At 43.3% G+C, this 25,123-nt stretch overlaps 1 protein-coding gene across 1 annotated transcript in view; it reads right to left on the reverse strand.

The window, feature by feature from the left end:
* Positions 1-247: 247 nt before the first annotated feature.
* The window catches only part of zswim6 (zinc finger, SWIM-type containing 6), a 77,769-nt gene continuing 52,893 nt past the window's right edge, over positions 248-25,123 (reverse strand). The window contains exons 5-14 of the mRNA XM_072658756.1: positions 21,502-21,681; positions 19,481-19,657; positions 19,096-19,242; positions 16,793-16,942; positions 11,889-12,152; positions 10,213-10,348; positions 4,795-4,952; positions 3,105-3,268; positions 2,892-2,973; positions 248-2,391 (exon numbers count right to left, since the gene is read on the reverse strand). Of these exons, the coding sequence (XP_072514857.1) occupies positions 1,529-2,391; positions 2,892-2,973; positions 3,105-3,268; positions 4,795-4,952; positions 10,213-10,348; positions 11,889-12,152; positions 16,793-16,942; positions 19,096-19,242; positions 19,481-19,657; positions 21,502-21,681 (2,321 nt within the window). The 3' untranslated portion in view covers positions 248-1,528. The remainder of the gene's footprint in view (positions 2,392-2,891; positions 2,974-3,104; positions 3,269-4,794; positions 4,953-10,212; positions 10,349-11,888; positions 12,153-16,792; positions 16,943-19,095; positions 19,243-19,480; positions 19,658-21,501; positions 21,682-25,123) is intronic.

Here is a 25,123-nt window from a genome sequence, read left to right on the forward strand (position 1 = left end):
GGTCAGATCTACATTTCTAGGCGCTTTTGAGGCACGCGGGCCTGCGGGTTTCTGGCATTCACCTATTATTTCTGAATAATGCTAAGGCTTGCTGCTCTGGTTTTGTTTTTTATGTGTTCTGGTTCCCCCGCCACTCTGGATCACTGGATCTCTGGTGCCCTGTACAGTTGGATGTACACTGGATACATACATTTTGTATATACATACAAAACACTCCCACCCCCCCTTCCCTTCCCTTCCCCTTCCCTTCCCTTCCATTCCCAGTCCCTCCTCCCTCTGATATAGCGGTTGGATCATGCAGTCAGACAAGGTGGCTCTGCATAGGTACCCAGTGTACGAGAATGTTCACCGTCCAAATTCCAGCCCCTCCCCCACCCCCTTTGAAGCAAGGCGCACTTCTTTTAGTCCCTCTGATATGTTTTGTTTCTCTTTTTCACTTTTTTTTTATATCGTTTTGTGTTTTAAAACCAAGGTACTGCAGCTTCAAGTATTTCGCATTACATAGAATATTCTTTTATAAATTAGTTAACGTATACATTTTTTTCAATATTCAGACATATACTATCATATATACAGTACAATAAAATGCTCTCATTCTTTTTTTTCTATGATCATTTTCTTTTCTTTTTTTTTTTTTCTTTTTTTATTTCTTGAGAAATCCCTGAGAATGTATGTCGACAGTCGCTAAAAGTTTCCACAAGCGCAAGCACAACGGGGTATTTTTTATTTTTCTTTTTTTCCTTTTTCGGAAAGGTGAGCATCTGTCTAAATAGGTGTGACATGCTTCTGGATGATGAACAGCACTGCAAAAAAGCCACGCAATTAAGCCTGGTGCAAAAAAACAAAAACAAAAAAATAATTAAAAAATCCAAAAAACAATAAAGAAACAAAGAACAGTAACAGAAAACAGTAAAACATAAGAAGAGACAAATGTCCCAAAACTGGTTGTTTGTTTTGTTGTTGTTTTTGTTTTTCTTCGTATTCAACACTTTAGTACACACTGAACGCGTGAATGGATTTAGGAAGGAGTAAAGCTGGAGCCATACGAGGTACTTGTCACTTAGGATGGAGGTGCTCTGTTTGGTTTAAAGCCATTGTTTTTTTGTTTTTTTTTTTCTTCTCTTTGAGGCTGTGAATGTTGACAAAGATCATCTGGAGTGCTATGTGGGCTTTTGCCACTGGACAACATATACTCAGTGTAAACCGAAAAAAAAAAAATCATTTTTTTTTCTTTTTAATCCTCTTTACTTCTCGCTCTCTTCCGTACAAATAAAGGGAAACACATAAAACGTCCACGACATGACGATTTTTTCCTTTTTTGCAAACTAAATAAGTCTATACACATAATACCGGTGTGGTTTTTTTTTTTTTTTTTTTTTTTTAATGTATGTCTCGTTTTCTGTTTTTCTTTTTTTCCCCATTTTTTCCTTGTTTAATTTAGAAAGGATACAAAGGCAGACTCAAGTAAAAAGGAGGAGAAGAGGAGGAGAATAAGGAGGAAAAGGAGGAAGAGGGGGAGACCGGTGCCTTAGCCGAACCTCTCCCGCACGAGCATCATCAGTTTCTTTTTGCCTTTGTATATCTGTTTTAGGTTGTCTATGAACTGCGTGAACTGAATGTGTCCGTCGTGCGCCATGAGGAACGTCTCCCGGGCTTTGCTCAGGAACTCGATGAACTCGCTGTAGTGCCGCGGGCTGATGTGCGTGAGCCGAGAGTGCGTGGTGTTGATGTACGCCCCGATCGTGGCGTCCAGCAGCTGCCGCAGCGGCGCCTTGTCCAGCGACATCAGCTTACCAGAGTTTCTGCGGCTATGGAGCGCCACCATGCCCGGCGTGGTCAGCGTGCACCGCCGCAGAATGTCCGACAGCACGGTGGCGCACTTGACGCTCTTCACCACCAAGGGGATGATGGCGGCCAGCTCGTTCTTGCCCAGCGAGTGGCTGAGCGCACACGCCCACAACACGTCGTTGATGGCCGGGTGCGTGTCCTGGTTGTAGCTGAGGTTGAGGTGGGCCATGGCCAAAGTGGCCAGCTTGTAGGCGCGCATGGGGTAGCCTCGGTGCTCCATGTAGCGCGCGATGGTGAACAGTTGCGTGTAGCTCATGCCAGTGGTGGCAGCGTCTAGCACGATCTGGTAGGCCGTCTCGAAGGCAATGTGGTCCTTCTCGCAGAGCGTGAGGGCTGACAGGGCGCAGTTCTGCGGGTCCTTCATGGCGCACTGCAGGGCCAGCGTCCTTGCGCTGTTGGCCAGGTTCTCCTGCTGGTGGCAGTCCAGGTGCAGCCGGACGATGGTGCTGTTTGACATGACCGTGGTGGCAACGATACTCGTGGCCTCGGTTGGCGTGAAGAGGGTGAACCAGCTCTGCATGATGCTGTCCAGTGCGTAGACTCCTGTAAAAAAAAATAAACACAATGAGATTCAGAATAACTGCCATTTAATTGTACTAATTTTCTTTATAATACAAAAAACGTAAAAGTAAAATATTCATCAGCAGCCGGAGCCAGAGGGAGCACAATTGCCCTTGATGGCTCTCTCTCTCCCCACATCATTTTAGAGTCTACTAGCCGATGCATAAGAGCAATGATGGCCAAGCACCTCTGTGCTGCACGATGAACACGTCATCAATTGTCGCCCCATATAATTCCGATCATAGTGCATCCCCTATCGCAAATTGCAAAGCCTCAATCGTCCAACATCTAAAACAGCACTGAACCGTTCAGTAATCTAATCTAATAGAGGAACAGCCTTGAGGTGGTTTCTGTATGACAGTCACAAAAATGGACAAAGTGTCTGCCTGGTTCAGCCCTCACGAGTGCTGCTACAGTGTATGCATTTGTGCGGCTCTGATGGGAATGGCACCAATAAATGATGCTAAGAGGCTCCAACTTACCGACTTCCGTGGCACAAGTGACTAACCATCGTACCATCTCTCGTCTTCGCCAGTTCAGTGTTGAAAGCGTCATTCGCATAACCTTTCGGAGAAACAGAGTGCAACATGACGGCCGTGACAAATGCAGGGGGTGAAACGCTCACAAACAAAGAAAAGCGTGGCATGACTAAGCAGAGGAGCCTTCAGTTGAGATTAGAGCGAGAGAGTGTTTACCTGAAGGCCCAGCTCCAGGGACACTTTCAGCAGAGTGATGTCAGGCAGGCTGTCCATGAGTGTGGCTATTTTAAAGGCATCCTGCGCTAGTTTAAAGATATGAGAGGACGAGTGTATGTTCTTCTGGATGGACTCTAATACTGTTTCCAACTTTCGAGCATCACCTAAAAGCAGAGGGGACATAAATAACGTGTTTACATCTCCAGGACACGAATAAAGAATAAGATACAACAACATGTGGCGTACTACTGCTAAGCATTTCAGTGATTAAATCGATACACCCGAGCATTTTTTTTTTTTTTTTTTTTTTTTTTTTTAAGATAATATTATTATCTATCCATAAGAGCAGAGCTGTGAACAATTATGTGCTTTAAAAACACAAATTTGTTTTTGAGAAAAGCCACAACAAAAAGTCTAAGACCATTCTTAGGAAGGTATTGATGAGTAAGGCCCAATATGCACTATACACTATATTCCTGAATGATGCACTATACACTATATTCCTGAAGGATGCACTATACACTATATTCCTGAAGGATGCACTATACACTATATTCCTGAAGGATGCACAATACACTATATTCCTGAATGCCAATATAGGAATACACTATATTCCTAAAAGCTCCAAGCATTGAGCTGTGGAGCAGTGAAACAGTGTTCTCTGATGTGATGGTTGGGGCTCCATCCAGTACGTTTGGAGGTACTTAGGGATTTGGGGATGAGGTTGGTGGTGCTCAGCCAACATCCTGACCTCACTAACACTCATCACATTGTTGCTGAATGCAATCAAATCCTTACAGCAATGCTCTAAAATCTAGTAGAACACATTCGTCCTTGGACAGTAGAGACAGTAACTTCAACAAAAGAAGGATGAACTGTTTCAAACCCTTGATTTTATAAGAAACGATGAAGGAGTCGGTATAGTGCATAAAGGGTAAAGCACACAACCCCTCCCATAATCTGATGATTCCACTCTATGATCTGAATTTTTAAATCACTTCCTGTTTTACCCCGTATGTATGTAATGAGCTCTGACCATATACACTCTTTCTATTCTTTGACAGCTGAGGCACCTGCCTGCTGTTGGGACAGCAAGACCCCAGCACCAACACACACACTTACACCTTTGCACAATCACCCAGTGAGTCAACATTAGTGTTAAGCTATAGATAATGGCAACTGCTTTGAAAGGGGAGGAGTGTGAAAAAATAAGATACTGGGGTCACTGGGCCTCATTCGGCAATATCTTCCTAAAAATTGTCCTAAATTGGTCCCAACACATCTGATAAAGTCCTAACAAAAAGTCTCATTTATCAGATTCATGGTAATTGTTCACAGCTCTGCTCTTAAAATGATGGATCCCATTTGTCCTCGTAAACTGAACTACTCGCAAATAGAAAAACACTGGAGAATGTCAAAACCTACGATCAAAAGTTGTGCAAGTGTTGGGAAGGAATTTCAGGAGATTCTCCTGAGTTTCGTTTTAAAGCGGGAAGCAAAATTGGAAGCAAATTGCACTCCATCAAGTGGATCTGTAAATCAGCCGCTGGAAGCAGCCAAGGACGGAAATTCAGAGGGGAGACCTGCGATTACGAAAAGTGTCATCTTGTGACACTAATTGCACACTGGGCTTGACTGATGGGTGTGCTGGCCAATAAGCCGTGTTCAGACAGTGTAGGAGGCATCTAACCTTTGGCTGCAGTGAGCATGGTGGAGGCCAGCTCACACTGTTGGGACTCGATGTGGCTGAGGGTGAACCATCGTGGGTAGCGGTTGGGGACAACAGATACTATATGGTGAGGCCGGGACATGTCGCCGGAAGGAGCTGTGGATTCCAACACTGGTAACCTGTGGGAAAAAAACACACCAGAAACAAAAATAGTCACAAATTCAGTTCAGTTTAACTTTGTCATTATAAAAACATAAGGAGAACTTGTATAGACAGTAAACCTATAGACAAACCTATGTGTAGACAAACCTATTGGTTACTGTACCAATAAACCGCAATAGATACGTATTTTTTCAGACATGATAGTTGAGGTGTTGTGTGCATTAATGAAAGTGTTGAGGAAGCTTTTAGGGACTGTTCTGTTCAACCATACTGGCCTCCAAGAGGGAAAACGAAACCCAGCTAGTTCATACCAGCGCTGGCTTCAGCACCATAAATATGGAGATGCATGGGTCTCATTAAGTTCTGTAGCTAGGGAGGATATCAGAACTCATCTCCCAAAGCTGGTTTGCTGGTTGATTGGACATAATAAGCCCACTCTCGTTCCCTGTAAACAAATGCTGGACCTCTGTAGGTACAGCAGTCCCTGAAGGCAAAGGCCAAGATACAGCCTTTTTAGAATTTTGCTTCATGGGCTAAAATACTTCAGTACTATTCAGAGCAAAACTTAGGAACACGTTGGCTTGGTTTTATTGCAAGTCAGTTTATATATTTGTATATGTATATATTTGTGTGTGTGTGTGCGCCTCATGTATTTTCTGCAAAGAACAGCTTGCCATTTCATATGTCAAAGAGTTCCCAAATGAGACTGACCATTATATATCCTCGCATTTTTATTTAGTTATTTTTCAATGAAACAGCTGTAAATAATTGCATATAAAGATGATTAAACTGCACCATTCACTCCCTTTTCCACAGGTTCTGTATTTGGAAATGCTTTTATATGATCAGTCTACAGCAGTTTAGCCCCACCCATTCAGGCTAAAGCTAAAGTATTTCAGCCCAAACTGAATGAGGTGCAGCTAATCAGAATAGAGCTACACAGCACTCATTTTAAGGGATTACAAAGAGGTTGAAAAATGGCCATGTAAAAATGCATTACAACTGCTGTAAAACCCAAACAAATGGTCCATTCCTAAAAAACGGTCACACACCATTCACCATCAGTGGGCCTGTTAATGTTTTTTTTGGATGATATATTGTCCTAAAAAGCAATGGGATAAATGGTTAGCCATTGGCCGTGGCCATGATACTGTATATTGATAATAATTACCACTTTGTTGTGCAATTGCGTGATTATATTAATAGCTTGAACGCTGGAACGTTGGTCATTGCGCACCGGGCTAAAATATCGGTGATGTTGAATTTTAAGTAAACAAACACACAAATACAATGGGCAGTGAGAGCAATGCCCATAAATTGTACGATAATGATGTAGTCTACATACACATGAACAGTATTCATAAATCAGGACTTCACTGTACAGCAAAACATTGTTATTCATTTTTCAAGCTTGTTTTTGTTGTTGAACCAGGCACCATTGTTTACCACTGTAGTAATTAAATGATTGATTATCCAACTTAATCTTTTAAGTATTTGTCTGTATTATGTTTTTGAATCTCAAATTTAAAAGGTAGATCTCAGTACATTATGAGAAAATGATTAAATCCAATCAACATGTAGGTCCAATGAACTGAAAAGGTGTCCATATTGACGGAGTTCAACACTTTGCTCTAGTCACCGTCCGAGGAAACCGCTGAACTTTTCACCTGCTTTGGAAAAACAGCGGCGCAGGCCCCTCGGCTCTGAAAGACCATGCTGTCCTTTTCCACGGTTATTACTTCGGAGTTAAAACCCCGGCAAAACACGAGCCTGGGGGTGGCCTAAGGCACGGCGCTCGCACAAAGGGGGCTGACTCTTTAAGGAACCGCTGCAGGGAGGTCGTTTGTTCGGACGCTCACTGCGTTTATCAGATATCGCTACAAGGCCGACAGGCGTAATTTGTTCTTGATCCGCATCCAACTGGATATGTTCCCTCGCTGTAACCCTCCTGTTATGCTGCGGGTCAAATTGACTTATTTTTAAATTTTAAAATACAGGAGAAATATTTGTAATCATTTCTGGAGCATGAAACCTTTTCTGCCGGGCTTAATTAGTGTAATAAACATGTAAATGGAAAATGACTAATTTAATGTGTTTGCAACCCCTTAAATGTTTATATTGCAAGCGCACACACACACACACACACAGACACACACACACACACACACACACACACACACACACACACACACACACACACGATTTGTTTTCTTTTCAAAACTGACACAAATGTGATTCCTTTTTCAAATTAGTCAATTATTATAAGTAAACCATGTTTACTTCAAAATAAAAAAAAACTGATTACACTAAATAATGATTAAATTAATATTAATTATTGTTTTTTCCCCCACTAAATATGGTACTTCTAATTAACACACCTGTTCGAAACTCCCACTAGCATTAGCTATGCTCAACACTAGGGTAAGGACATATGAAGCCAGCCACCTCTTTTATGAACTGCTGTCGATGCAGGCAGCCGACATGCTAAAAGAAAAACACCAGGTCCCCGTCTCCATCACCATGTGCTGGCCAACATCACTTTAAGTGAGATGAGGGGAGAGGGCACTATCTACCCACCACCCAGAGAGAGCACAGCTCTTTCAGACCATGGCCGCTAATGGCAAAGCGGCATGGCTCAGGAACTCGCGACCAACGGGCCATAGCAGCAGCGAGTTAGCAAGCTTAGCTACTCAGAGTAAACAGAGTCCTCAAGACCCTGTTTACGGAGAAAACTACTCTACGTTCGTATGGTTAAACATGCACTGGGTCAATCTGTGCCTGGAACATTAATGCTGCTCCTTACAGTTAAACATAACAGGGTCAGGATCTGGCTTAAATAGGATGCGTGGAAAACTTTAAGCCCTACATTAGTGCATGTTTTTAGGAGGACTCGCAAAAACAGAAGATCTTTTTATTTTATTACATGGATGTTTACGTTTGACTTGAAGTGGCCCAGATTGCCCCCTCTGCTCAGGTCTCCGTAAATTGGCCATTAGTCCCAGGCATGCTGTGCCGCTCCATATACAAAACCTACTTCTGAGTCTCTAAAGGGTGAAGCTTTAAATACACTGGCCCTGCAACCTAAAAGGTTACTGTACGAAAACCTAACTTGGCCCATAAATATATAAACTGTGCTACAAATCCTTTAAAAACACATTAAATACGTAAGATGGAACTGCACTGCACCCTTTTGCAGAAGCACTCTGCAAACATAGCAAACAGTGAAGAACGCTGTTAATTTCTACCAGGCCTGAGAAAGGAAACATGGTATCTGGAGATCAGTGCAGTTCGAAGCCAATGCAACAGAAAGCTGTTATTTGGACTCCGCATTCTTTTTATAGAGCGAGTCGATACTGAGCCTAGGGCTGCGACCGTACCTAAATTTAGGTGGATCTTTGTTTGATTCAATTCACTTTGTACGCTCATCCCCAGCTGCAAATCCGCACCAAATATAATCCAATCGCAATACAATACAACGCAATATTGTTGGGGTTTGGTATTGAGGCGTATTTGAGAGAGAAAACGCACTGAGTGACTAAACAACATCCAGCAGAAATGAGAAAGCTAAGGAAAGAGAGTTGCACTTCAAGTTTGCACTTCAATGGAAGTTTGCACTTCAATGGATGGTTTTGGCTAGTTCATATCAGGACAAGGTTTTAGGAGTCTCCAGCTCAGGCCATGTGTAAAGGGAAGTGTCTTATACCTATTATGTGTTAAGCTGATCACAACTACCAAGATTTTATCAGTTGCCTTCTGATTATCCATCTGCACATCTGTTTATAGACACACCGTAGTAAAAAGTTTTGCTAAATTCAATTGAGCAGTAGTGGTCAACTGCCTACACTGGACAGTGCGATGGAAAACGAGCCTTCACATCTGTGGGAACATTTCACATTTGCCTTTTAAGTACATGCCACGCCAAAACAGTGCTGCGATAGGTCATTTTGCACGCCAGTCAAATGGCCTCTTCCTATTAAAGTAAGCGGTTCTCAGCCTTTAGAGTATTTTGAGATCAAACAGAATTTGTTCAATTATAAAAGTTATATAAAAAACAAATGTTTTCAAATAAATCTTTTAGTCATAGTGTTTCTGGGCCTTGAAATCTGACCACCACTCGTCTAAAAGTATTAAAAATGACTAAAGTACAGGAAAAACCTCAAGATGTCTGCTACTACTGTCTTTAGCTAAGGCATGCTTCTGTCCATTTCTACAGATAACATTCAGATGCCACACATTTCTTGGCTTAATGTGATTATGGAAGTAGGTGGAAAGCTGTGCAAAGTCTAATTCTAAAAAAAAACGATTTCTTTAATAGTAAGGCTCCCACAGCTGAGTAAGAACAGATTGCTCACTTGTTTGTTTGTTTTTGTTTGTTTGTTTGTTTGTTTTTAAACCAATATCTGAAGGTGGATATCTGAATATTTCTGAATGTAGGACATTGTATACGACATGGGGGTGAACTTACAGACAGGCAATAAATAAAGCAACCAACAGTAACCAAGTTAAAACACTGAAACAATTAGTCCACATAGGAAAACTGCAATTCCCAAAGAGAAAAAAAACAAAAACAAAAAAACGCTCACTCTCCAGACAAGCCACAAACACATTGTAACACTTTCAAACGAGGCAGGTCCTAAATTAGACCCAATCCCAAAAAGTTATTATTCCATTTTTTTCCCCTAAAGCTCTTTTTCATCAGCAAAATGAATTATTTAGTGACCTCACACACAGCAGAGAAGTCGTGTGAATATGAGGCAGACTGAAGGCTTGAAGGTTTTTAGCAGTAAAGCCATTATGAAGGGAAAATTGTATTTATTTGTGTATTGTGTGCATCTTTAAAAGTATGATTTCTAAGATTTAAAAGTTGAGTTTAGTGTATTTATTGTAAGCTTATCTTAAACTTTCATCGGAGTACTAGGACAATTACGGATAAATTGACTTTACAAAGAATCATCCATACAGCAGATTGACTTACTCGATTAATCAGGTAGACTAATAGGCAAATTACCCAATTTATCAGATAATGGGCGTACTTAATTAATAGGCAGATTTTCTCAATAACGGGTGAAATTTTCACGATTACCTGATCAGTTATCAGAATAATATGCAGGTCAGCCGATTACTTGGCAGAATAGGCAGATTCCACCAATTAATTGACAAATAAAAGTCAGATTACCTGATTAATCATCAGAATAATTAGTAGATCACACGATCAGTAATATCAATAGTGGAGCCTATTTAGGAGGATGTGTGTGTGTGTTTAGTGAAGGTACTTACCGCATTGCTCTCAGTGCAATTTTATATGCCAGTTCGGCATCATGAGGTAGGAGGGAGGTGAAGAGATACTTGGCAAACGTGTGCATTGGAACACTCTCTCTGTAGATGATTTCCCCCAAACCACTGTAGGGCCCACCTGGGGGAACACACAAACAAAAACACAGTCTGTTGAGTGTACACGTACGCGTACACACACACACACACACACACACACACACACCTTTTATTGTTTTATATAAACATCTTAAAGGAATGGTTAGGTGACCAATCCATCACATTTACACAATTCACCACCTTAACAGGATGCAGCTGATCAGCCAAGGCATGTTTGGGGTTCACATTCTCCTGCTTTAATTTAACACTAAAGCCATCAAGCTAACACTGCTAACACTAGACATCAATGGTCACATGGACAACATATTGTGCAGCCCCAAAAACTAAAAATAAAACAACAAACACTAGTTTGAGGAGGGAAAAAAACATTCCCAGTCTTTCCATGTGGATGTGGAACATGGTGCTGCCCTAAATGGACCATACACAATTTCTGGGGGTAGCGTAGCATCGATGCTAATCTGCTTACAACTCATTTTACAGCCCCCCCCCCCCCCTCCACACCCACACACACCAGACCCGACCCGACCACACGTTCACTTTCAAGCGCACCACACACACACACACACACACACACACACACACACACACACACACACACACACACACACACACACACACACACACACACACACACACACACTCTGTCTGAAGCTTCAAGAAAATAAATGTAAGGAAATTTGAGAGAAATTTCCCTTTCTTGTTTACATATGGTTATTTATTTACTTCAGTTCGAGATGTTTAACACCCAACGTGCTTTCAGTGCTACTGTTTTTGTACTTGGGGAAAAGTCTAAAAGAAGAATAACACTGTAAAGGAATGTAAAGATGGCCGCACGCTGCTGTCACACACATACACGCACCCATGCAGCAGTGCATGGTAAGTGCATTACAGCGTGTCCTGGGCCCTGGCTCTCTGGGCCTCTCCCTCGCTCATGCGTGTTTTCCTGTTTGCCGTGCCCATGTGATGGCTCCTGGCGTGGGTCAGGAGCAGGGAGGGAGGGAAGGACGCCGCAGCCTCTTTATCAGTTTCCGTCATTCTTTCATAACAAGTCAGGGGTGCTCGAAGCCAGTCGGCCTGCAGTGGCCATTTTGCATTCTTTCCACACCCGCTAGCAGCACATCAAACAGCCCTGCGTGCTTTAGACATTAGACTGGCGAATGCAGAGAGCAGCTCAGACAGCCGGAGCGTAATTGGGAATCGAGATGAAGAGAAAACTCCCCACTAAAACAGACACAGCGTCATTTAACTGGAATGAATCGGCAATATCGCTTAGCCTCGTCAGACTAGTTGAAAATATGAAAGGTATTTGGACGATGGCGGAAAGGGCCCGTTCTTGCATTCTGGGGAATGAAAAAAGGAAAAAATAAAATCTTACACCCCTGAGGCCTCACAGGATTTCATCCTCCCACCTGCAGAGCTACAACACTGAACGAATGAGGTCACCTCGAGCTGAGGAGTTCCTCATCCAAAAGGCCCGTTTTCAACCAGAAGTTGCTGCCTTAAAGCATAAACATACATTATGTAGCCTTTCTACCTCAAAACATTTTCCTAAAAACACTCACCCTCTAAGAGGAAGACAGCTTGCTTGCGGAAGATTTTGACGAGCGAGTCGTCCAGTTCCACCTCCTGCAGCTTGGCGATGAGGTGCTCCTCGTTGCGGCACACTTTCTCCTGGGCATACAGGCCATCAGGCATGATCCTCTGCTGACCCAACCCCATCAGAGCAGTCTCCACCGCCAGGGCCAGGTAAGACTCGCCCTCCTCCAGAAAGCGCCGCGCGGAGGGGAACAGGTGCAGATCCGCGTGCTTACTGGAGCTCATCGTGCCTGAGGGTAGAGAGAGTGAGGCATTAGCATTAGCATTAACGGACAGTGGGTAAAAATAAGGCAGCACAAACATCAACCTCATGTTTCTACATGGAGAATCTGTATCACATGGCACGTTACAGTGCTTTGCAGAAGTATTTGAGCCCATTTAAAAAGGCATCAACATTGAACAACAGGGAAACCATTGTAACTCAAGTGTTGCAGTGGGAGAAGAAGCTGATGTGGTTCTAGTTTGTCCTGTCAGGACCTAAAAAACAGCCCAAACATGAGCCGAACACAAACAGAACAATCGGGTCGGTATGGAGGGGACCAAAAAAACCTGATCAGTCACTACTTGAAAGACCAAAAGCAGGGGTGTCCAATCTTGACGCCCAAGGGGTCATTGGCTCTGTAGACCAAGACCAGGGGACAATGTGTGCCTTTGCTCTTTCTGGACAAGACTGAACACTGGACCGAGTGTAATGGGCTGTGGTGGCTCAGTGGTTAGAGCTCCGGGCTATTGATGACAGGGTTGTGGGCCCTTCACTCTCTCTGCTTGTGTGCTCACAGTCACTGTGTGTGTTTAATCAATAGCATGTATGTGTGTGTTCACTGCACGGATGGGTTAAAGGCGGAGGCCACATTCCATCTGTGTCCAACACAAGTGGTAAATATAGCTGTCTTGGTCTTATCTTGTCTTATAATATGTAAAAGTGCCTAAAATACACAAGACAAGGATGGACATAAATATATACTTTCAGAAAACAGTATAGCATCAAGCTGGTCAGGTTGTAAACAGTATCCATGTGAATCCAATGTGAATTATGGGAGTGATTAACAATCGCTCCTTCACTCCGTGACATTTTGACTGTTTGACTGTTCCAACACCAGTTCACCTTTGCCCTCAGAGGAGCTGCCGCCTGGCGAAGACACATGGTAATGAGGCACCAGAGAGGGCCTAGCTCTCCCTAATGAAGCAGCTCTCCCCCGACCCCCTCCCCACCTGGCCACTGGGCAAGGCATGCTCAATTACCCCTCTGAACGAAGGGGAAGCAATCCACTGGACTTGCAAATCCACCAGAGTCAGGCAGGCAGGGCAGCGTGTGGGTTACAGCATAACAACAATGGCTAAAGAAAAAGACAAAGAAGAGAGTGCAAACACAGTACAGCAGGACAGTGCAAGAGCACGAGAGAGAGCGCGTAAGTGACTGAGAAAATTAGCAAGCATGCGCTAGAGAAAGATAAGAGAAAGAAAACGAGCGAGAAACCTAGAGAACGAGCTGAATGTGTGAGAGCGCAACAGAAAGCGAGAGAGGAATTTGAATGTGAAAGGCAGAAAGAAAGCGAGAGAGAACAAGAGTGCGAGAGAGAGAGAGAGAGAGAGAGAGAGAGAGATGCTAAAGCTGCAGCTCTTCACCCTCCACTGCTCTCCAGCTACATGGCCGCCAACTCCGGCGCGTCTCACTGAGCCGCTCTCTGAACGTCTTTGCCAGTTCAGCACCAAATCCACTCTTTTAATTGGCTGCGAAAGGCCGGCCTCGCGGGCTCCATGGAGACGCCGCCACTTCACCACTGTCATGACTGGCAAATGAGAGCAGAGGCTTCAGGCTGCCACTGAAATTAAGCATGAATCACCTGAGAGCCCTCCGCTAGGATCAGCTCTGCAGCAGAAGAGCAGGATGAGAGAGCAAATCCTTCTTAAACTACCCCAAACCCACCCCGTACCAAACCCACCCCTCAGTAGATCAGCAGGGGATCCTCTCACAGCCCCCAAAATTTGACCAGGGAACAAATTACACGACTTATAACTTTGGAGATGTTCTCTTCTCTAAAAGCATTAATTGACTAATAAATATGCTTTAATATCTTAATTTCTGGACAGCTAGACTCCGAGCTTAGTGTGAAATCAGGCAAAGAGTCACTGGACGTCTGAAAAGGTTAATGCCCCCCCGCCAAGCTTATGGCACATTCAGATTGTCAATTTTTCAATATTATTAATTATTATTGATCAATATTACATAATTAAGCAGTCAATCTGGATTGGTGGCTAATATAAATCAGCAGTCATGAACAGGAACGCTGTGTTTTCTTTTGTTTTGGATTGGACCGGATCTGACTTGAACCAGAATTTCAGGACTGATTAAAAGCTCCAGTTCCGGTTGATCCGCATCCTGTGGTCATATTACCGTTATCTTTACTAGGAGAATAAAGCGCTCTCAGACACAAGGTTCTAGATTATTCATTACCACCAATGCCAACTCATTTGGGGATAATTGCGAGCGGGATCATAATGTTTTAATGATGCCTCTTTGGACTCGGGTGGCTGACCCCGGGAGGGTTTAACGTGCTAATCACGAACAAGAGCATGGAACGAGGCACCCAGGCATCTCTCTCACGCACACACACACCTCCTCTTACCTCTTCCCCTCCTCCACACTTGTAATAAAGCAAGCTTCCACTTCAAAGCCAGACGCAAAGGACAGAACATTAACCAACCAATGCCTCTGGCAGAACAGCTAGCTAACGTGTAGCACAGCCTTCTCTTTTTCTAGCCCGTCAGTCAGACACATATGGACGGGGAGGCGTACGAGCCGTCCAACAGCAATGCGTGGGGATACAATATACACATCCAAACTCCTCTTGGTACTCTTTTACATAACCCTGTATTTTAAAAAGAGCCTACAATCCTACAATTGCCTTCCGGCCTGCCAAAGACAACTTCTGATGTTTGTGTGGTTTTATACACAAAATCTGGCAGCTCTTCAGTCTATTTTAAATAAAAATGACTCAAACCTTGGGGTAAAACTCCAAAATTACCCATTTCCCTTTGAAAGTTATAAGGTTTTTTCCTTTGTTGCTGTTTTAGAGATACAGGGTCTGCAACAATATGTCAATTAGCTCTGTCCTGAATGGGTGCCTTCATTCAAAAAGCAGTCCGGGCCAAAACACCTCGTATGATGTCTGTGTGAAAAGGCAGAACTGAACTGCTATCAGTTAATCAGTGTTTTTCTGGGCCTAATTTAGATACAAAAGTGTATGGACTTGAGCAAAGTGATGGACTCACTAATAAAACTAAATTGCTAAATTGCTTAGAAATGCCAAATTGTTTTTTTTCAATTAAAATTATCATTTTCAATTTAAAACTAACTGGAAATAAATAAATAAAAGAAAATGAATGATGTATTATGATCTAAAACATACAGAACTCAAACATTCATGTGCCAAATATCTCTCATGCTCTGCAGTACTAAAATATTAATCTACTAAATGTCCCTCAATACTTTCCGGCAAACCAAAATGGAAAGGTCACCCACATTAACAGAGTGCTTGTTATTCGTTTTGCGAGGTGGCCACAGCTATCGGCACAGTCCACTGCATTCTGATTGGACATCCATGTATTTATGCATATTCACAAAGGGTTTCTTCAGTTTAACAGGAAACACTTTTCCCCAGCTAAATTCAAGTCAGCAGTAGCTAACAGCTGCCTGCACTGAAAATCGTGATGAAAAAAGTGTCTTTTTGAGCTAGACACAGCCTTGCGCGCAGTTGTCTTCCCATAAATGCCATGCCAAAACAGTTGGCTGCGATTGGTTGCTTTGCAGGTCAGTCAGACTGCCTCTGCCGGTGTTCAAGCAACAGTCTCCTGACGTCACGCTGAAGTCTGCTTTGAGAGTCTTTGGCCTTAAAGGCCATGGAAACACAGCAAGACCCAACAGCATTGTGCACCATCCCATCTTGATCTGTGCCCTAGCGAGGACAAGAAGGGAGCGCTTGTGCCCGTCGGACATCGCCAGCTAAGAAGTCGGCGGGACCAAAGGCGGCAATAACACGTAATTGTGGCCATGGGCTTGCGCTGATTGTGATACAGCCATCTCGCCAATCAAAGCTCATGAATAAGAGATGAGGAACAAAAAACATTAAAATTAAAAGGCATTAAAAATGCAGGAGGGAAGAATACGGTCACCAATGTCTGCGTTTGGATTAAGAGAGCCTCTCCAGTGCGGGTCGCTCGCGCGTGGCGGTGTCTGAGTGTTCACTGAACCGCAACACATGAGGGTTAATTGGAGGGGTGTCGCTGGGCAAGAAAACCCTGACAAATACACACTGCAGGAAATGACTCAGAAGTAGGGAGAGAGTTTAATCAATGGTGGATCATTTCTTAGAACAACTCCTAGAGAGAAGAAACTACTTATTGGTATTTTACTTTTATCCTTTCTGTTTAATTAAATCAACCTTAACCCATACATTTGTATAAGAATAAATTTGAGTTATTATATATATATATATATATATATATATATATATATTTTTTTTTTTTTTTTTTTTTTCTTCTTCTTCTTCTTCTTCTTTGTTTAACTAGGAAAGTCTCAGATTGAGTGCGGGCCAAGATAGGCAGCAACACAAGACAATAACAAATTGTTTCCACAAAACGGATTCAATAAATCAATCTCCATAAATCAATTGATACACTGACAAACAGCTTTTTCTATTTCCACCATCTGAAGAACGCTTAGAACTCTTCTGTGAAGTTTCTGTAAATGATCATGTTCATTATTAATTAATATTGAACTTCATCAATAGCATGGGTCACTACATCCACTGCTCCAGAGAGAGCGCAAGAGTGCGAGTGTGAGTGAGTGAGCGTGCGAGTGAGCGTGTACCTGAGAAGTCCAGAAAGCCTCCCTGCAAGCTCTCCTCATCGCTCCGCCCAGTCTCCATCAGCGTGCTGAAGAGGGTCCCGATGGGGTCTAACGGGTGACCCACCCACCCCTCCAGATTAGTGATGGAGGTCATCCCTTTATGAAGCAGATCTGAGAAGTGGGAAAGAGAGAAGGATCGAAAATGCAAAGGTAAGAGATAGCATTGGCAGGAGCAAAAAAGTAAAAGAGAAAAGTGAAAGAGTAGAAGAGAGCGTGAGAGTGCGAGAAGGGGCAGAAAAGAAGAGAGAGAGCATGCGAGAGAAGATTAGCAAGAACAAGCAGAAGAGATAAGGAGAGAAAGCGTGAGGAAAAAAAAAGTAGGAAAGAGTGGGAAAATGAAAGACATGAAGCATAGAGAGAGAGAATGAAAGAAGAACAGGGAGGGAGAATGAAGAGGGACGGGAAAGAGAAGGAAAGAGAAAGAGAGAGAGTTAATCTTCAGAGCCTCACGTTCACTGTACACACGTCATATAGATTCTCTGGAAGTGCCGACTGTACCCTTCCAATAAATTATATTGCATTGCATTAGAAAGCGTGAGAGCAAGCATGTGAAAGCTCTCCACTCTTTCTTGACATGAGAGAAGCATTTTTCCACATCTGGCGAATGTGACCGCCTGCAAGACTTCCAGTGCTGCTCCTCTTTTGTAGGAGTGGAACAAACCGACACGTGAGCGGCACAAAGGCGTCCGTTTCTGCAGCTCTGTGTAAATCACTGCAGCAGCACTTTACATTCAGGCCCAGGGCCGGACCACAGCGCCGCTTCATTTGAATGTGAATCATGCTTGGGCACTGGTCCCACAACAGGTAGTCATTTGCATTTAAATGCAATTGACCCCAGCCATGCTGGGCATGAGTGGACAATTTAGCTTCGGAACAGAGCGGAAGGCTAGAGGTGCGATAGTGTTCTGCAAACAAACACACACATGTATAGGGTCCCAATTGTGTAGTACACACTAATACTATATCTTACTAAACATTGACATACTAATTCATTGTGTACGAACAGGAAGTGATAGTGTTGCTATGCCAACATACACTCTCCTCCTGCCTCCATCGCTGCTGCACATAAGTGGTTGTAATAAAAGTTTCCAGACATAAGTAGCTCCTCTCTTTCTGCTTTGCATTGCATTGTGGGACAATAGCGTCTACTGAAACCATACCTTCTAGAGGAGTACAACTTTGGTTTGAGTATACTCAACTTCATCTATAATAATTGGTATGCATTGGTTAATTACAACTGCCAGAAAAAAAATGAAAAAATTAAACAGTCAGAATGAAGATACAAGGTATTTGCGTGACCGTGATGATCTATAGACCTACACACCAAATTAAATAGAATGACTGCTCAATCATGGCTGGGATAAAGGGCTATTTCTCAGCACACATCGACAGCATAGTTTTAAACTTCATTCAAGTCAAAATGTGACTTATTTGTAGCCCAGTGGTTTGATTGATGCTGAATGTTTAATCTTCTTTAAACAACGCAACGTTTAAACAACGCATGCTGTTTTTTGTAGCTGAGACAGGTTTGGCATCTGAAGTTCGCTTCTGCAGTTCAGTACAGGAACGACAAAGCTAACGTGGGGTACCAGTAAGTGGAAGTCTATAGCTGGGATTACACTGAAATGTTTGGCAAAAACGTTTCCTTGGCACTTTGGGGTTCCCTTCCTGAGGTGTGGTTAGGTCTAGTCTAAGGTAGTCCGGTTTGTTTGAGGGAGTGGACGACGGAGAGAAGAGATGGTAAGAGACACTCAGCTAGCTAGCATTCACTTTCAGCCTAGCACCTGCATTGCTTTCCTGGCTTTAGCTTCCTCACTCGCTGAGTTTGAGTTACCCATCTGCAGACACTGGCATAGAAAAAGCTGGTTTGTATAGTAAAATTTGATTAGATCAAAATAAAATAAACCAAAAACCCCACCCACAGTATATAGCTATAGCTTACAGTATCCCAATGAACCCTCTAACCCCTGTACTGTGATGCATACGGTATCGGCAGGTTCTTTCCAATACACAGCTCTACTTTACTGTAGACTGAGCGTGTGCAGATGTTGGGGGTGCAAATAAAATGAGCCAAGGCCGTTGCTTAACAGATGTAACTTCAGTCAACATGCACGTCTCGGCTTGTTGTCTCAGTTTGGTGAAAGAGGAAAACTGTCATTGAGTTTTCACTATACAACCACTTCAAGCTATGCTAGTTGGACCAGTAAATGCGTGGGAAAGGAAAGGAATGCGTCTGAGGAACATGGCAGTGTGCCTCAACTCACCTTTCTTGTGGTTCCGGAAGAGCTCTAGCTGCTTCTGCTGCTGCCGGCGCAGGGTGTTGACGATGGCGATGGCCAGTCGCAGTGCCTCCCGCGGGTAACCGTGGGACCTCAGTGCATCTACCCTGGCGCAGGCGGTCGGGACGTGTTCTGTGCAGGAGCAAAAATAAATAAACTAACAAACCATTGCTTTGCAACAGCAATTGATTTTGGGGAGGGTAATACAACATTGAATGATTACACCCTATATCTTCAGGGCTACAAACTCAGAAGGCCTTAAAAAAAACCTTCAACTTAAACGTAACTTCTCAGATGCTATAGAAAACAATGTACTAAGGAGCAAGTCCGCACAGATGTCTTCACCCCCAGCCCTGCTCAAGCCACTTACCGTGCCACAAGGGCCAGCCGCGGGAGTCAAAGAGCGAATTTTCAGTGTTGTCATGGTAACAGTAGTTGGTATAGAGGTCGTCGCTGATAACGTGCTGCAAGTGGCTGTCCTGCCAGTGGAGATCGCACGCCTCGATGGCCCGTGTGAACACTGTCCGGTGCGGCCGGGTGCCCAAGTCTGGGAGGGGAAGAATGGAAGGGATCAGTGTAGATGTGCAGTATTTTGTAGAGATAATGTAAACATACACTGCAAAACACAGAGTGGCCCTGTCTTTACTAATAGGGCTGCAATGACTAGTTAACTGGGTTAAAGGGGAATTCCAACTGATTTTTTAAAAATGCATTTTTGCTTAATTATATTTGTACAATATGTACACAAAGTCACTCAGAGCAAATATGGTGAGACGATGTTCTGTGGAGAAATGTACAGACTCTGCTTTGTTTACAGTGGGGGTAATAGGAACCAGACATCGACAACATAGATAACCTCCTACTGTCTTTTACATCGTGTCCACATTTGGTTATGCATGGACCAATAATGGACCTTCTCCTGTAAAGTTAGTATTTTGGAAAACCAAGGTTGTGTTTTGACAATGTTGGTAATGGTAGAACTACAGTAAAGCCAAAATAGTATGCTTGTGGGGCCTATTTTTCTGGGGGTCCCATTTGGGAACTACAAATTAACCCAACCCTTTGTAGCTCCTCCAGCACTAGCGATGCTCCTGACACTAGAAGGGTAGCAGCCACCACACCGGATGCAGCATTGCCAGGCAGCCGACGCGCTCAAAGGAAAGCACTGGGTCCTCAGCTCCACTGTGCCAGCTAACCGACGCCTGTGCCGGCCAACACTGTGTGTGTGATTGGAGAGAGTGGCCATCTACCCACCCAGACAGGGCACAGATACTTGCCTTCTCTGACTCATGCCACTGATGGCAAGGTGGCATGGCGCCAGATTCAAGCTTGCGACCCCCAGGCCAAAGTGATAGCACATTAGACCTCTGAGCTACTTGGATTTTTGACATGGTCAGAACAATGTCAAAAATTGGTGGAATTGCCCTTTAATTTGTGACCATAAAAAAAGCCTAAGTGGTCATTACTTGCTCTAAAATGTGCATATGATGGCCATTCCGACAGATTGCAGTACATTAAAAAAAGTGATGAGGGTGTTCGGGGTGAGGCTTCTATTGTTTACTGGCAACATAAATCCTTTAATAATGAGGTTCTGTGAGTGATCAAAGTCAAGAGATAAAACTATAAAAGAAAAAAAAAAAAAACAGTTTGATTAATTGACCTTAATATATAACTGATAACTCTACTAATTACACTGCCTTTCACAATATCTGTATGTAGCATCTTTGTGGCATATACAAGCAAACCTTTAACCAATCACAATTATGGTTTAGAGCATCTTGAGCAACCACAGCTCCGGATGAGTTTCTCTGAGGGTGTTTTGGTAAATCAAGCTATTCATTTAATCCATATTTTGGTCAAAACAGCCTAGGCCGCTAATCACTGTGTGAGCAAAATAGCCTAAACAGAATACTATGGCCTTGCAATACCATTCCACTATATCCATGCCCCCTGGCACAGGAGCCACTTAAAAACAACCAAGAGGAGAGGATTGCCTTTGAGATATCATTTCTCAGTAATTACCATGCAGTAGGCCTGAATATTTATAGCAAAATACCCAATAAAAAAAAAATAAAAACACTCCTCACAGACATCTTCAGCCATATTAAAGCACCAGCTGACCAAATACTTTTAAACTGAGCCCCCTTCCCTCAGTTCCGCCCAGAGTTACAATTTGTGAGGCAAGGACGAAAGCTGGAAAAGAGGAGGAGGAGGAGGAGGAGGAGGGTCGTGCAAGGAGGTGTCATTAGGTCCATTCCATTAGTCACACAAAGCCCAATAAAAAAAGGGGAGCTGGGAGGCTGCAGGGTGGCACAGTTGATTAAAAGAGCGACTCCCCCTGCCACCACCATCCACCCCCCCCCCCCCCACCCCAAACACATTCAGACTCACCTTGGTTGCCGTGCGCACCCTGAGGCAAAGCGTTGGTTAAATTGGGCAGCTCGTTGCCGTGGTTACCGTCCTCCCAGGGGCACACGTCCACGCCGTTCCACTTCTTGAGCTGCCGGAGCCAGGCAGCCTTCTGCTCGGCCTTGCAGTGAGGATTCAACACGATGCACATCCACAAGGCACCTGGGGAGAGGACCAGAGGAGGGGCGTGGTCAAACACACAGTTAAGCAGAGGGAAGGGAGGGAGGGGCAGAGGGAGAGAGAGGCAGGAGGGATATACAGAACTTTCTCCACCCTTGGCTGATTGATTACAGCAGGGTATGGGGGACAATTGTGAGCTAAATATCTTACTGAATTATATAATTATAATAATACTCAATCATAAATAGTCCTCAGTCCTTTTCATCAACACTCAGACGATGCTAAAGCAATGGGCTAAACAAGTCTTATCGAATCGTGAGTTCCCTAGAAAAGCTGTGACCAGTCCTTAGCAGGTCAACCGAACCTGCATTACTTTAGACAGGCAAGAAACAGAGATAGAAAAGAAGTAGGTCAGCTGACCGCTCAGATAAGTCCAGCCGACATTGACACGGACAAATGGCTTTTGAGAGGCACATACCTTCCTTCGTGAAGGCTAGTGCTAACAGTTTCGTTCGGCTGCTCAACATGCAAATCTATGCTGTGCTAATTTCCCGTCCCTTCGTAATTGGCAGCAGTCTTTTGTGTGTATTCTCTGAAGGGTCCCGAGGCCTGACAAACAGTGATTGATTCTTTTAAAAGGGGTCAATTAGAGATAACTGTGGTAGGAGCCTACGCTGGATATTTCACATTCTGCAGATGTGCTTAATATGGCCTCGATGCCTTATTGTATGTGGTAATGTCAAAACTTTGTTTGTTTTTTAGGTTTTTTTGTAATGACGTAAACAGACAAACAAAAACGTGTAAATATTTCATGATCGTCATCACAGATAATGAGTCGCACGCTTGAGCACTTCTAAATATATCTATGGGGCAATTTCTAGTCACCTTAGACAGTATTAATATCAACAGCTTAACCAATTCCTTCCATTCCTGGTTAAAATACATAGTAAACACACAGGCCTCGGCTGACAGACAAAAATGCTTGTGTAACGACTTGGTTGATACTTTTTTGCAGACAAGTCATTCCAGGTTGCCAAAGCTTTCGTTTTTAATCTGCTCTTGGCCTTGCATGTATTGCCATGCTGTGTGCATGCTGGCCTGCCTTCGCATTGACAATGCAAACTAGCAACAAGTTAGGCCAAAATCGTCCACCATCTTGCCAAATGTGCAGTAGCCAGACACGCCTACTGATTTAGTAGACCAACCCCCATCTCACGCACCAAGTGTTTCGGAAAGCCTTCATTGAGCTTACAGTGCAGCCTAGCGGGCCAGAAGCAAAGCTGGATACCCAGTTTGATCAGTGAACGTAAAAGAGCAATAAAAGTGCAGTTGGTGTTTTGTTTTTTTGGGTTTTTTTCCCCCAAAACAATTTACATGTCCATTAAATTACAGTAGTGGAGCACATACTCATTTGTTCCGTTTGCCGCAGTGCCAACAGTAGCTGGCTAAATAACAACTTATTAGGTTATTAGGCTGTCAATCACTTCATTGCTAAATGTGTAACTCCGCCTTCTTAGGATATACTGATTTCTGGGGGGGTAAAAATGTGTCAATATTAGCACAGGGAAAACTAATGTCAGAATTAGACACTGGAGATGGAATGGCAGTTTAGAGTAGAAAATGAAATGGAAACTGGGCCGCTGTATACTGAAACTACCTTAGGGGGCGCTATACAACACTAGTAGAGCAAGCAGCAATTGCACTACTTTACACATTGTCTTGACCAGTGCCTACTATACCCTGTTACACCCCTAGTTCCTTTCTAAATATGTATTAAACTGTTGTTTATGTATTATGTGTTATATATGTGTTAAACTTGCTGGTTTTAACTTTATCCTCTATAAATTCCCCAATTTCGGGCAACAGTGCTGATGCACAGTACATGCAGCTATTTTTATACCTTTTCTCATAAGGCCAGATGGCCAACTGCAATTCAACACTCGCACTCTTCTTCCCCAAATTTCCTCTTGTGAAACTCAGGGGCACATTATACTGACCGACACATACAAACCGAAAATGACAGAAAGCTCTCAGCAAGAACTGGATCGATGGTGCTTTTCTGTCTCGAGGTAAAAACTGCTAGCGTCTCCCTAGCTGGCAGTATTGGGCCTTCATGTGAGCTCAAAGTCATCCCACTGGCTGCATTAGGCCGTGATGTATGGGCTCTGGTGAGAGGCCCGTGCCATACGGCTTGTGTGTGATGGTTTATTCACTCCCCGAGCGAGCCCCAATAACATATTGAGAATACCTGCAGTGTACAGACTGGGAGGAGGAGGGTGGGGGTGTGAGATCAAGAGTGTGAGAGAAATATATGATGGCAGATGAACAATTAGAGAGAGCAAAAAATGAGGAAAGGCAGACAAAGGATGAAAAAGTGAGAAAAGGAAGAAAGGAGGCGAGAGATCGAAGGCAAGTGGGAAAGATTGAAGTGAGGACACGTGGAATAAAGCATGGAGGGGGAGGGGAGAGCCGAGCAAGGCGGGCCTTTGTTGTGAAGGGCAACAGAAGGAACAGAACAGAGAGCAGGGCTCAACACAAACCTAATCAGTGGCCACTCCCCTGGCCACACCCAGGGGAGTGTTATGCAATCCTAATGATTTTTTTTTTTAGAATTTCTGCTTAATATTAAATAATATAAAGAACAGCTAAAGTCATTCAGAGTGGGGGTTGGGGTGAAACGCTCGGTTCTAGAGTCAGTCTGTAGTTGTTTATAGTGGTGGTGAAGGGAACCAGATGTATGAGATGGGGGGTAATGCCTTTAAAGGCTACATCACAGAGCGTTATTACATGCATTTTGGGTGCAAATGGTTAATAAAATGCCTATATTTGTGTTGTAGACGCATCATGAATCTGATTAGTCATGTTAGGACTTTTCACAAGAACAAATTTGAGAAATTCCCCAGGAACATCCGGGTGAATGAGGCCCCCCATCAGTCCCACAGTCAAGAAAACAAGTCAGCAGAAGTTCATTTTTTTATTATGGGTTTTAAAAAATAAAAACGTGAACTAACAGTAAATCACAAGCTTCAGGTAAGACCTACTTACATCAACAAAAACATGGGCGTACCATTTCAGTTTAGCACAGCACTAAACTGAATTCAAGAGTATATCTATTTCCACTGACTGACAGCAGCTAATTATGACCTAGCCGCAAGTTAACATGCTAATGCGCAGCTAACCGTGAGCAACTTCATTTTTCTCTAATCTAATGAATGTACTGCCCCATACCTGAGCATCAAATTAAAGCCAGGTTCAGGGTTTGGAGAAATTAACTAACAGATGAATTACTATTTAATTAATATAAAATATTTATTCATCTGTTAAATATTAGTATTAATAAGTGCGCTATTCAGCCAGGGTGCATGAAAATATCGATATATCAAAGTATCGCCATATATATATAAATGCTGTGTATCGATTTGCAAAAACACAGTACTAAGTTTATATGCAAAGATTGGTGTGAGAGAGTGGATTATTGTATACT

The sequence above is a fragment of the Salminus brasiliensis genome, chromosome 16, assembly GCF_030463535.1.
Source record: "Salminus brasiliensis chromosome 16, fSalBra1.hap2, whole genome shotgun sequence".
Classification (NCBI taxonomy): domain Eukaryota; kingdom Metazoa; phylum Chordata; class Actinopteri; order Characiformes; family Bryconidae; genus Salminus; species Salminus brasiliensis.